The following is an 11,799-nucleotide window of genomic DNA, read 5'->3' on the forward strand; positions in this document are numbered from 1 at the left end:
TATAATTATTGTTTTCACGAGAAAATGAGTCAGTTCGAGAGGTAAAATTTTTTTATTCGATCAACAGGTTTTTGTACAATAAAATACACAATGTATTAAAACTGATAATGATATGGCAAAGAATCTAGCTTAATTGACTTCTTATATAATGATATCTGAATATCTGATATTTCGCTTGAGAATTGCTTGTTGGATTGCTTATCTAGCTGAGATTCCATCACATTGTACTTGATAGTAATTTCATTCACGGGTTTCCTTCTGAAAGGAAGTCTTTACGTTACTCTATACATCTACTTTAGATTTTATCTAGAAGCATATTGATTGACACAATTAATAGTTAACAACTAGGGGACGTCATGGCGGCCGCGTTACCACTGTTCTAGTTCAGCGTTAAACAACAACTACAAAAGAAGCAAAATCAATGTTGAAAATACGGCACGGCTACAAGCAAAATAAAGGCGAAGGTTAAACTAACATTTGGCGCGGTTGGAGTGGAAGCAGCTCCGTGCGTCATCTCGTATAGCTCCTCGTCGGTGAAGGTCTGGTTGGCGGACTCGACCCTGTAGTTGAATGTAGCGGATACGGGTCGGTGGTCAGAGAGTGTATAATCCGAGTGGGCTTGATAGGACAACTGATTGGCGCTGAGGACAATGCCCGGATAAACGTTGCTCTGCACGCGATGGAGGATTCTATCGCACCAGGCGGGTCGTCGCTTCAAATCGTAGTCGTTGGTGCCCTCGACAAACTGCAAAAGGAAATCAAATGAGTATTTTACGAGCAGAGGATGTCTTAATTACTGACTAATTGGGGAAGCTTAATTGAATTGAAAAAGATAAGAAAAATACCTTAAAAGTGGGCGCAAAGTCTGGCTGTTGCTCCTCCAGCAGGCTGAAGGCGTTGCCCTTTTCCCTGAGAAGATTTAATTGATCCAGCTTGAGAAGATCGGCGTAGCGTCCATTCTCCACATCTGTGCGCACATCCCAAGCGGACATATTGCCGGACAGGCGGAAGTTCAAATCGCCCAACCAAAACACAAAGTCGTGGTCAAATATTCTGCGATAGCCCACTGAGTCATACTTGTGGTTGTCCACAATCTGGTGGTAGTCCTCGATGCGCTCCTTCAGCTTATCGTCGTGAGCCGCCAAATGGGAGCAAACGAAAACAGCTCCTGTGCCGTATAAAGATAGCCGGATGCTCACGGCTCCCTTGTTGCCCCACAGTCCACCGAGTCCAGTTCGCGTCGCCTCGGTCTCAATGTTCTTCATGTGCGGAATGTGCTTGTGCTGGGCAAACATGGTGATGAGAATCCCCTGAAGCTGCTTGGCCTCCACTTTAACGAACTCGTGCTCCTGCAGAGCACTGGCGATCTTGAGCACCCAGGGATCATCTTGGAAGATTTTAAGCACCTGTTTGGTGCTCACCTCCTGCATACCGATCACATAGATGTCGGGTAGCTGGTTTCCCGGGCAGGTGCTGTTGCCATTGAGAGCCAGGAGCGATGTCAACTGCTGATCCCGCGGCGAATGTGTTCCAACATTCCAGGTGAGCAGGAAGATGCACAAATCCGCTATCACCGTTGTCGTAACCATTTTCTACACTCGCTAATTATCTATGATTAATACTTTGGACGTCACACAGGAAGTCGGGATGAGTTCATGGGCATCCAAATCCGGTTTTGAACTTGACAGCTTTCCGTTTCAGCGTAGTTAGGGCTCGAAAGAACTGCTTTCATTGAAAATGCCTTTAACTCTTCACCATACGTTAATTATTTAATGGGATTAACTAACTCAAGAGATTATTTTTAGATTTGTCAGCTGGCCGTTATTTATGTTTTTGTTGTCAGTTGCGATGGAAATTGTGAGCTGGAATATGTGGTGTGACCAGAGTCGTTGATAAATGTTGCAGTTTGGAACGAAATGCATTTTAAAAGTATTTGGCCATAAACTTTTATTTAATTTATAAAAAAATTACAAGTTCTGTAATGTACGAAGCTTACTTTTACATTTTCCTATATCATTGAAATAATTCAAATAAGTACCAACCCGCTAAAACATGTGCTGCCACCTGGTCACTCTAATGGAATTTATTCTTTGTGGACACACTGGCTAAGGATTCTGCATATAAATAAACAAATTCTTTTCTACCTTTTTTTAAGCGTTTAACAGAAGCTAAACGCATGGCGAACAGTTACGATATACCCAGTTGGTAAGTAAACAACTCAATGCGCCGATTCGACTTGCCTTCAATGTATTTGACGTTGTTTTCAGGGCCGGCAAACCGCCCACTGGATTGCATTTGGACGTGCTGAAGGACGAAAAACTGGTCCAGAAACTCATGGTGGATGAGAAAAGATGCTATTTATTCGGGCGAAATAGTCAGATGAATGACTTTTGCATAGATCACGCTTCCTGCTCGCGGGTGCACGCAGCATTTGTGTACCACAAGCACCTGAACATCGCCTACCTCGTAGATCTGGGTTCTAGTAAGTACACAAGTACTTTCAAGGATGTCTAGGCCATTAACCTTTCGAACTTTTGATTTACAGCACACGGCACTTTTATCGGCACCCTTAGACTTGAGGCCCACAAGCCGACACAGCTGCAGATCAACAGCACTTTCCACTTTGGAGCTTCCACCAGAAACTACATACTCAGAGAACGGCCTTCGGGGCATCACACTAACATTATGGAGGACCTCCCACTGAGCGAAACGAGTGATGGAACTCTTCTCGGTCTGCCGGAGAGCCAAACCGAACTGGATGTTAGTAAAATTATAAAAAGATAACCTTACAAAAGAAATAATGTAATTTCCCTCCTTTAGAATCTCACAGAGTACAACACAGCTCATAACAGGCGCATCTCAATGCTGGGAATCGAGGATGACACCAATCTGCGCAAGCAGAACGCACTGAAGCAAGGGCGACGCCCGCGAAATGTGACTTTTAACGATGAAGAGATCGTGATTAACCCGGAGGATGTCGATCCCAATGTTGGGCGCTTCCGTAACTTGGTGCAGACCACTGTTGTGCCGGCGAAGAGAGCCCGTTTCGATGTCAACCATATGGGTATTCATTCGGGTAGTAGTACCAACGCTGCCCACTTGCATCAGATGTTCCAGCAAACACTGGCGGACATGAAACACGGACAAAATCACAGGGAAATGCCCCCGCCTAACACAGTACCTCACTCCCCCACAAACTCTCTGTATCAGGGACTTCCGGCGGAAGCACATGGGAAGGGCGATCTAGAGCCCATATCTCCATTAAGCATTGGCTCCAAGCTGGGCCTTCTGCTCCCCAACCCTGCTCCTGATGTTATGCCTGTTTTTGATGAGGCTGAGGAAGCAAGCTCTTCCCTGGCTCAGAAACTAGCCATGGCCAATGCGAATGGTAAGGATTCTAGAGAAATATGTATAATTATTTTTAATGACATCCTTATTTTGTTTCAGTTCGTCGGTATGTCGAAGATCCACACGATTCGAGTGGCGAAGGTGATGCTCTCGGACCGCAGAAAAAGAAATATGCCAAGGAAGCCTGGCCTGGTAGGAAACCCATGTTGGGACAACTGTAAATACCCAAAACGTAATATCCTAAACGATTTTATGATGTAGAACAAAAGGTTTTATAAAAAATGCTTAAGCTCGAAAGCATATTCTTAAGTAATAAAAGTTTATTACATTTTCAATAATAAAGACCAAAATATTTTGCACGTAGAACAGATCACATCTTGCAGCTATGAGGATATCTGGGAAAGGGTATTACATCCCTGATATTTTTAACGCCTGTAACTAATTGCAAGTAACGTTCGAAGCCCATTCCAAAGCCTCCAGTTGGGACTCCGCCGTACTTTCGAAGGTCCACATACCAGGAAAGATTTTTCGGCAGCTGTGGATGGGAACTTAGAACGCTTGGATCACTTTCGCGGAGGCTTCCACCACACAGCTCTCCTACAGCGGGCATCAAGAGATCCAAAGCATGGACTCTATTAGGGTTACTTCTTGAAACTTTCATGTAAAAGGGTTTCTGCTGAGCCGGCCAATCCACAACGAAAACTGGAGCAGCGAAGTGAGAAACTAAAAATAATTCCTGGTCTTTGGAGAACCCATCCTGAATGCTAATGGGCGTTTTCAGGCTATCCGCATTGTCTTGCAAGATTTGGAGAGCTTCGTCGTAGCTGGCTATCTTCCACGGCACATTCAACCAGGCTAGGTCAGAGGATGCGTTGGCGTTTCGCTGGCAGAAGTTAAGATCATCTGAGCTCGATTCCAGTAACCTAGTCGTTATTGACTTGAGCATCTGCTCAATAAATGCGGCTAACTTGTCCACTTCTTTTAGATGGGAGAGCTCTGCTTCAAACATATAGAATTCCGCCAAATGGAGGGGAGATTTAGAGTTCTCAGCTCGAAATGCTGGGGAGAAGGTGTAAGTGTTTCCCAAGCCATAGGTCATGGCCTCCAGGTGCAATTGGCCGGATACGCTGAGGAAAACCTTTTCATCGAAGTAACTCTGCTCGGCAGGAACATTAGGCTTGGCCATAGTTTTCAACAACGCCTCGGAGTCCGGTTGAACCCGAAATACCTCTCCCGCTCCCTCGCAATCATTGGTGGTCAGGAGGGGAGTATTGATCTGAACGAAATCAAGCTCATCCATGTAGTCGTGAATGGCTTTTTGGGCCTTATGTCTGATTCTCATCTGAGCAGCTATGTAATCCACGCGGGAACGAAGATGAAGGTGCTCTCTGACGTACTCCGGCGGAAGCTTTTGTTTTGGTGCGAAGGGATAGCCTTCTTGAAGATGTCCATCAGCTGGAGGAGACAACTTAGTTACTTAGTTAAACTAGACAGAGAAAACTTACACAATTACCCAGCGTTTCCACATGACTCGCATGCAATTCATAGCTGCCATTAGGAGCCACCTGGATTTGTCCCTCCGCCGATATTACACTGCCGGGCGCTAGATGCTGGTTTTCCGGAGTCTTGGGCACCACCACCTGGAATTTAGTACTTGTGGATCCATCGTTGATGTCTAGAAATGTGTGACTCTTCAGTTTGCGAACGTTACGTATCCAACCCTATTAACATGAATAATCAGTGAGGAATTACTTGAAACCGTTCTGCTTACCACTTACCTGAATACTTAATGAGTCCCCTGGCTTGCTAGACTTGGCCACCTGGGCTATTCGTTGCGAGTTACTGTAAAATCGTTTCAAAAATAACATATTTCTTCTGGTTATAAGGTAAACAGTGCAGCCGGTGATGGCTTTAGAGATGAGCGAAAGTTATAGTGGGAAAAGCTATCGATTAATGGCGGACTTATTTAAAAGTTATTTTAATTTATAACTAAAAATACTTAAACTTTAATCCCACATTATTATTATTTTATTTTTAATGTGAAACTGTACCTGTAACTTGCAAACTGTATCGGGGACAGATTGCTAACTATATTAAAGTGAATATATGAATATATTCCTTAAATAGTTACCTTCTGGATCTAGGTTGGCTAGTTTTCAGATTTAAAGCTACAAAAGTATACCTCTGATGTATATATCACAGAAAATAATCATTTTTAAATTCACCTTTGATCATTTAAAAGGTAAATTGTTTCCGCCGCCTTTTTCACTATTTTTCACCACCGAGAAATATCGCTTTCCAACACTTCAAAATCGCGTCTGTCATTGGCGCTAGTAAAATTCCAGTTTTATTAGTTTTTTTAATGAAATAGCGTGTTAAAATGACTTCCTTGGACGCGGATACGGTGCTTTTCAGCATATTGGCCCTAGTTATTGTGGAAAATGCCCTGGAGATCTTCATCGCACTGCGGCAGGTGGGTATATTTACTGAAACCGGCACGTGCGAGTGAGACGGAGAAAAGAGGCGAAGAATTTTATCAATGCGAATGATAAAATTCGAGTCGCAAATGTTAATTGACCACTGACATGCCCATATTCGTTTTCTGTTCATCCACCAGGTGAAAGTGTACCGCACTGCACTAAAGGTGCCAGAGGAGTTGACGCAACACATGGGCGAGGAGACGTTCCATAAGGCTAGAAAATATGGTTTGGATCAGGAGAAGTTTGGCATCTTCAAGGCGATTGTGGCCGACGTGGGATTGCTCTGTCTGGAACTATACATTGGATTGATTGCCGTCATCTGGAAGCTGTCCATACAGGTGGTCGACAAATTAAACTGGGACTCTTCGAACGAGATCATCGTTAGCTGCGTCTTTGTTCTGATCTCGAATGTGCTGAGCACATTCAAGTCGCTACCCTTTAAGATTTACAAGATTTTTGTGCTGGAAGAGACTCACGGGTTCAACAAGCAGACGGCTGGATTTTTCATCTGGGATCAGATAAAAAGCTTTCTCGTCACCCAGGTTCTGATGATTCCCATCACAGCAGCAATTATCTTTATTGTTCAGCGGGGCGGTGACAACTTTTTCATCTGGTTGTGGATCTTTACTGGAATTATTTCGTTGGTGTTGCTCACGATCTACCCTATATTTATTGCACCATTGTTTGACAAATACACACCCTTGGAAAAGGGACCGTTGCGCCAGTCCATCGAGGATTTGGCCGCCTCTTTGAAGTTCCCACTCACCAAATTGTTTGTGGTGGAGGGATCCAAGCGATCCTCCCATAGCAATGCCTACTTCTATGGCCTGTGGAACTCTAAGCGAATCGTGCTGTTCGATACCCTGTTGTTGAACAAAGGAAAATCTGACGAATCGGAGCTATCGGACGATGAAAAGGGCAAGGGATGCACGGATGAAGAGGTGCTTGCTGTTTTGGGACACGAACTGGGCCACTGGAAACTGGGACACGTCACCAAGAACATTATTATTATGCAGATCCACCTTTTCCTTATGTTTCTAGTATTTGGTAATGTGTTCAAGTACCCACCTTTCTATGTCGCTATGGGATTCCAGCCTGGAACCCGACCTATTCTAGTGGGTCTATTGATTGTCTTCACATATGTCTTGGCACCGTACAACGCACTTATGAATTTCGCTATGACCATTTTGTCGCGACGATTTGAGTATCAGGCCGATGAGTTCGCGTTTCAGCTGGGATTCGCTGAGCAATTGGGTCAGGCCCTTATCAAGCTGAATGTGGACAATCTTGGCTTCCCCGTCTATGATTGGCTTTACTCAACTTGGAACCATTCGCATCCTACTTTGCTGCAGCGAATGGGACGCCTGCAGGAGCTTAAGGCAAGCAAGAAATTGAACTAGATAGCACACATCACACCAGACCAAAGTTTATAATGTACCCTTGTTTTACGTACAATTAATAAAGGTGGGGGACTATCCCCAACGCAATTTGTCATGTTTTTACCATACATTACACAGCTACATTATTGGGAATTTTCAGCAAACAATTCAATATAATTTGATCATTTCAATATGCCAGAAATTGACGTTACGAGTAGGCGAAACATGTAAACCTGTAGTTATAATTCTATCAATCAGAACTCAACCGAAAATGATGACATAAAAACATTTCAAAATTAAAAAAAAATGTCTACAATGTCAAGTTGTCAGAGGAACCAAAAATGTCTGAGCACTTTTGGGATGACCCAGTAATAATCCTTTATCTTCTCCTAGTTATCCACATAAGCGACAATCTGTGGGCCATTTACTTGCTGCTTCGCGAGGTGAGTGACAAACAGGTCCATTCCTAAATTCTTTACTCTTCAAACTTTTATTTTTTTTAGATACATGTGGTCTACAAGGTTCAGATGGTACCAGACTTGATACGTCCCTATTTACCACAGGAGCTCTTTGAAAAGATGCGTCTTCACAAGCTCCACAAGGGCTGGTTCACCATTGTCAATACAATGGTAATGGTGATAATAATGGGCGTGTTGGAGCTATACTTTGGATTATATTCTTGGCTATGGGACGTGGCCACACAGTGTGCCATTGCCCAGTGGATGAAGCACGAGGTCATTGTATCACTGATTTTTGTATTCATTTTGAGTATCTACTTTTGGATCAAGAGCCTTCCGGGCGCCATATACGAAAAGTTATGCATTCCCAGTTTGCACAATCGACAAAAATCATCAGTGGCAGCCATTATTGTGAAGGTGATCGTGGACATAATAGTGGGCATTCTGGTGACCACAATGATGGTAGTTGCTCTGGTGTATCTCACCCTCTGGCTGGGGGTGTTCACGGCGTTGGGTCTGTACCTCCAATCTCTGATAATCACATTTGGCCTGATGATCATTATTCCATTTTTGATTGATCCGTTTTTGGGTAAACGGGTGACTCTTGAGAACACGAATTTGCGGACCGAGCTGGACAATCTCACCAAAAAAGTGGAATTTCCAACACACCAGGTGGTCATTATTAAGGTTCACGATCCAAGCATAGGCAGCAATGCTTTCTTCTACGGGTTTGGCTGCCTCAAGAGAATTATTATCTTTGATGGCCTGTTGCTGAATAGGGGTAAGCGTGATGTATCGGATTTGTCGCCAGAGGAGATTGGTAAGGGCTTGCGGGACGAACAGGTGGTCGCGGTGGTGTGCCACGAGCTGGGCCACTGGAGTCACGGACACTTCTGCAAGACGGTAGTTACCTTCCAGGTCTATTTGATAGTGATGCTGATCTTATTCACAATCACCTTTTCGCACGGACCTATTTATGAAGCCGTGGGATTCGCCCCTGGAGTCCAGCCTATCATCGTTGGGTTTTTCATAATCTTCGGATTTGTGCTGACACCGTACCTGACCATGGCAAACTTCGTCATGCTGAGCTTGGGTCGGTGCTACGAGTACCAGGCTGATAAGTTCGCCTTCCGACTGGGATACGCAAGAGAACTACGTACGGCGCTGCTGAAGTTATACGCCGATAATCTGGTGTTTCCTGTGACGGACAGGTGCTACTCCAGCTGGCATGACTCCCATCCCACCATGATCGATCGTCTGGAGCGCCTGGACTCACTGTTAAACTATGGAAGTTAATATGATTTATAAAAATGACAATACTTTATACAAACTAAGTAGGTTCCGATTGAATAATCCCGCTCGGATATTATAGATATATCATCATTAAATATATTTATTGTTATTATTAGTTTTTGGGGGTCATGATCAGTTTAAATGGCATTCGAATACGAGTTCTGGCCAAAAATAGACCCTCTCATTATCCTGGTGGTGTTATGCGTGATTGTAGTAGTTGACCGCATCTGGGAGGTAATACTCACAAAGAGACAGGTAAGTTGGGGCACTCTGTACCCCCCACATAATGTATAATCGGATCTTCGGTCATTTCAGCAACTGGTATGCATGAACTCCATTATGGTGCCGGAGGAACTGAGAGGAGTTATCCCGCCGGAGATCTTCCATCGCGCCCGCATCTACGAGCTTCACAAAACAGAGCTCATGGTCTGGAAGACTCTGATAGATATGATCATTACCCTGTGTGAGCTGATCTTCGGCTTCTATGCATTTCTCTGGGATCTCGCTTCCAAGACTCTGCAAGCGCTAACGGAGACGGAGATCTGGGTCAGCCTGGTCTTTGTGTTCTACCTGACGATATACATATGCATCCGATTCCTGCCGGTGCTGATCTACGACAAGTGTCTGCTGGAGTTGCGATATGGAATGCGTAGAAAGTTTCCATGGTATCTGTACTGCTGCGTGGGCATCATAGCCATGCTCCTTAGCCAGTTGATCCTTCTGCCAGTCACTCTGGCCATTGTGTTTAGTGTCCAAACGCTTGGATTCTTTTTCTTCCTCTGGTTCTGGCTATTTTGGGCCGTCTTCACCATCACCCTGGTCTTCTTTTTGCCCTACTGCTGTATCCCGTGCATTGGTAGACAGGTGGTGCTGCCAGAAGGAAATGCCCTCTATAACGAGGTGAAGCGTGTTTGCGACGTGGTCGGTTTCCCCATGAACCGGGTTTTCATCATCAGAACCAGGACTATGCAGTACAGCAATGCCTACTTCTACGGCAGTTGTTGCCTGAAACGGATCGTTATATTCGACACTCTGCTGCTCAACAAGGGATTGGATCCCAGCGAAATCCATCCGTACGAAGTGGGCAGAGGACTGACCAACGTCCAGGTGACGGGTGTGGTGTGCCACGAACTGGGACACTGGAAGCACGGACATTTCTACAAAGCCACGATCATCATGAAGATTCATTTCCTAATCACTATGGCACTCTTTGGGCTATTTTTCCATTGCCCCTATTTGTACATGGCAGTGGGCTTTAAAGAAGGACTTTGTCCCATCATTGTGGGATTCATCATTGTACTGCGATTCGCCATGACTCCGTACCTGGTCCTGGCTAATGTCCTAATGCTGTGGAATCTGCGCCGTTTTGAGTATGCCGCCGATCGATTTGCCCACGAAATGGGCTACTCCATTCCCCTCAGGATGGCCCTGGTGAAGATCTATGCCGATCACATGAGTTTCCCGGTCTACGATGATTGCTATGCCCGTTGGCACCACACTCATCCCACGATCCTACAGAGATTAGAATACCAGCAGAAGCTAGACAACAAGGAGACTTCCAAAAAGTAGTAGTAGCCTTAGACTTAGACTTAACTAGACGTTAGTTTGTGTCTGGGTTTTCGTATAAAATTGTCCGTATGATTCGAACAGAAATTGTGACGCCCCGCTGCGGGCCCATAACCAAATTGGTGGTCAGCATCAGCAGCGGGTGAGTAGAGTCCGGGTGCGTAGATGATCGATCTTGGTTAGTTATCCTTCAGCTATCAGGTGTACTTCTACCTTTTAAATATATTTTAAATAGCACACTCACTATTTTAACTGTTTAACTGAATAAAAATTATAATCGTCGAAGTGTCTTGCAAGAAATTTAAATAACTTATTCCCATTTTCTTAGCCAAACAAAAATTACATACGCAGATGACTCGTCTCGCACCTTCTGTGCGAATCCCTCCTGGTTAACGTCTAATGGCAGAATGGTGGACCTCAGCCCGGTATGTGAGCCAGCGCCTAAAGATTATCCCAAGGAGGCTGAACTCTTTTTGGAACGACATTTTGGAACTTCATCACAATTAAGGGTCTCGGAAGCTGCGAAAATACGCCTGGAATTGTTGGACTTGAATGTTTTAAGTTACAATGAAAACGATTTGGTGGAGAAGGTGCCCCTTGAGTGGCATCCTGCGACTGTAGAAGAGGTAGACCTACCGCCAACTCAAAGGGCGACCATTGTGGAGTACAAGGAACCAGTGACGGATACTATTAGGACATTCAATATCAACTGGCATTTGCAAAACTGCATGGCCTGGGAATTGATTATCAGTAATAGAAACCCTTCAGCCAAGTGGTAAGTAAAATATATATATAATTAGGATATAGGACTAAACAAGGACTAACTGTTTCCAGCTATTGTCCGCGCATCAGGAAGATAATGGATACTATTAATACTCTGGTTGAACCAGAACTGTTTCAGATCGATTCATCGGAGGATGATTCTGCTTTGGTTCCCGCGTTGAGCATGAAAGTGCAGAGTGCTAGTCACATGCTCAAGAAACTACACAATCTCCTAGATCTCCAGAAAGAGATCAATCTGCGTTACCAGGACAGCTGAAAAGCCTACAATATAGAAATTAGATCTAGATACATATGATTAGAGGGGAAAAAAGAAAACAATTCAAGCCGACGCTTGCTTTTGGAGTGCTGACCCCTTGATGTCTGCATAGATTGTATTTATTTTATTAAAACATTTCTGATGTATTTGTATAGTATTAGACATTTATCCATATAGATATTCGATATTTGTATATTGAGAAAGTCCGTTTCGAAGCTTTACATGCAAGTGGTTTG

The 11,799-nt window shown here is 44.2% G+C and overlaps 7 protein-coding genes across 11 annotated transcripts; 5 read left to right on the forward strand and 2 right to left on the reverse strand.

Moving 5' to 3' along the window:
* Nucleotides 1–33: 33 nt before the first annotated feature.
* LOC26514374 (phosphatidylinositol 4,5-bisphosphate 5-phosphatase A) lies at nt 34–1,981 on the reverse strand. Of its 3 annotated transcripts, none has more exons than XM_014908518.3 (3): nt 846–1,981; nt 476–745; nt 34–258 (listed from the first exon to the last, which is right to left on the reverse strand). In XM_014908518.3, exons 1-3 carry the CDS (start codon nt 1,587–1,589, stop codon nt 241–243), a joined length of 1,032 nt encoding a protein of 343 aa, XP_014764004.1. In that variant the 5' UTR covers nt 1,590–1,981; the 3' UTR covers nt 34–240. The 3 variants fall into 3 exon arrangements, with proteins under 3 accessions (XP_014764004.1, XP_014764002.1, XP_014764003.1); XM_014908516.3 differs by having other exon boundaries at nt 34–401; XM_014908517.3 differs by having other exon boundaries at nt 34–745.
* Nucleotides 1,982–2,046: 65 nt separating this feature from the next.
* LOC6496275 (nuclear inhibitor of protein phosphatase 1) lies at nt 2,047–3,714 on the forward strand. The gene is made up of 5 exons (XM_001960553.4): nt 2,047–2,205; nt 2,268–2,482; nt 2,546–2,760; nt 2,821–3,388; nt 3,448–3,714. The coding sequence occupies exons 1-5, from the start codon at nt 2,177–2,179 to the stop codon at nt 3,567–3,569; spliced, it is 1,149 nt and encodes a 382-aa protein (XP_001960589.1). The 5' UTR covers nt 2,047–2,176; the 3' UTR covers nt 3,570–3,714.
* LOC6494292 (probable asparagine--tRNA ligase, mitochondrial) lies at nt 3,651–5,656 on the reverse strand. 3 transcript variants are annotated; one of them, XM_032450449.1, is made up of 5 exons: nt 5,574–5,656; nt 5,480–5,516; nt 5,127–5,190; nt 4,862–5,069; nt 3,651–4,803 (listed from the first exon to the last, which is right to left on the reverse strand). In XM_032450449.1, exons 1-5 carry the CDS (start codon nt 5,581–5,583, stop codon nt 3,719–3,721), a joined length of 1,404 nt encoding a protein of 467 aa, XP_032306340.1. In that variant the 5' UTR covers nt 5,584–5,656; the 3' UTR covers nt 3,651–3,718. The 3 variants fall into 3 exon arrangements, with proteins under 3 accessions (XP_032306340.1, XP_032306341.1, XP_001960590.1); XM_032450450.2 differs by having other exon boundaries at nt 4,854–5,069; XM_001960554.4 differs by lacking the exons at nt 5,480–5,516; nt 5,574–5,656 and having other exon boundaries at nt 5,127–5,291.
* Nucleotides 5,608–7,335, forward strand: LOC6496276 (CAAX prenyl protease 1 homolog). Its single transcript, XM_001960555.4, has 2 exons — nt 5,608–5,821; nt 5,966–7,335. Exons 1-2 carry the CDS (start codon nt 5,729–5,731, stop codon nt 7,226–7,228), a joined length of 1,356 nt encoding a protein of 451 aa, XP_001960591.1. The 5' UTR covers nt 5,608–5,728; the 3' UTR covers nt 7,229–7,335.
* A 79-nt stretch (nt 7,336–7,414) lies between these two features.
* Nucleotides 7,415–9,053, forward strand: LOC6496277 (CAAX prenyl protease 1 homolog). Its single transcript, XM_001960556.4, has 2 exons — nt 7,415–7,650; nt 7,711–9,053. The coding sequence occupies exons 1-2, from the start codon at nt 7,549–7,551 to the stop codon at nt 8,959–8,961; spliced, it is 1,353 nt and encodes a 450-aa protein (XP_001960592.1). The 5' UTR covers nt 7,415–7,548; the 3' UTR covers nt 8,962–9,053.
* A 17-nt stretch (nt 9,054–9,070) lies between these two features.
* On the forward strand, nt 9,071–10,809 carry LOC6496278 (CAAX prenyl protease 1 homolog). Its single transcript, XM_001960557.4, has 2 exons — nt 9,071–9,213; nt 9,274–10,809. Exons 1-2 carry the CDS (start codon nt 9,100–9,102, stop codon nt 10,525–10,527), a joined length of 1,368 nt encoding a protein of 455 aa, XP_001960593.1. The 5' UTR covers nt 9,071–9,099; the 3' UTR covers nt 10,528–10,809.
* On the forward strand, nt 10,535–11,709 carry LOC6496279. The gene is made up of 3 exons (XM_001960558.4): nt 10,535–10,666; nt 10,853–11,299; nt 11,359–11,709. The coding sequence occupies exons 1-3, from the start codon at nt 10,596–10,598 to the stop codon at nt 11,561–11,563; spliced, it is 723 nt and encodes a 240-aa protein (XP_001960594.1). The 5' UTR covers nt 10,535–10,595; the 3' UTR covers nt 11,564–11,709.
* The last annotated feature ends 90 nt before the right edge of the window (nt 11,710–11,799 follow it).

Source organism: Drosophila ananassae, chromosome 3L (assembly GCF_017639315.1).
Source record: "Drosophila ananassae strain 14024-0371.13 chromosome 3L, ASM1763931v2, whole genome shotgun sequence".
Lineage (NCBI taxonomy): Eukaryota > Metazoa > Arthropoda > Insecta > Diptera > Drosophilidae > Drosophila > Drosophila ananassae.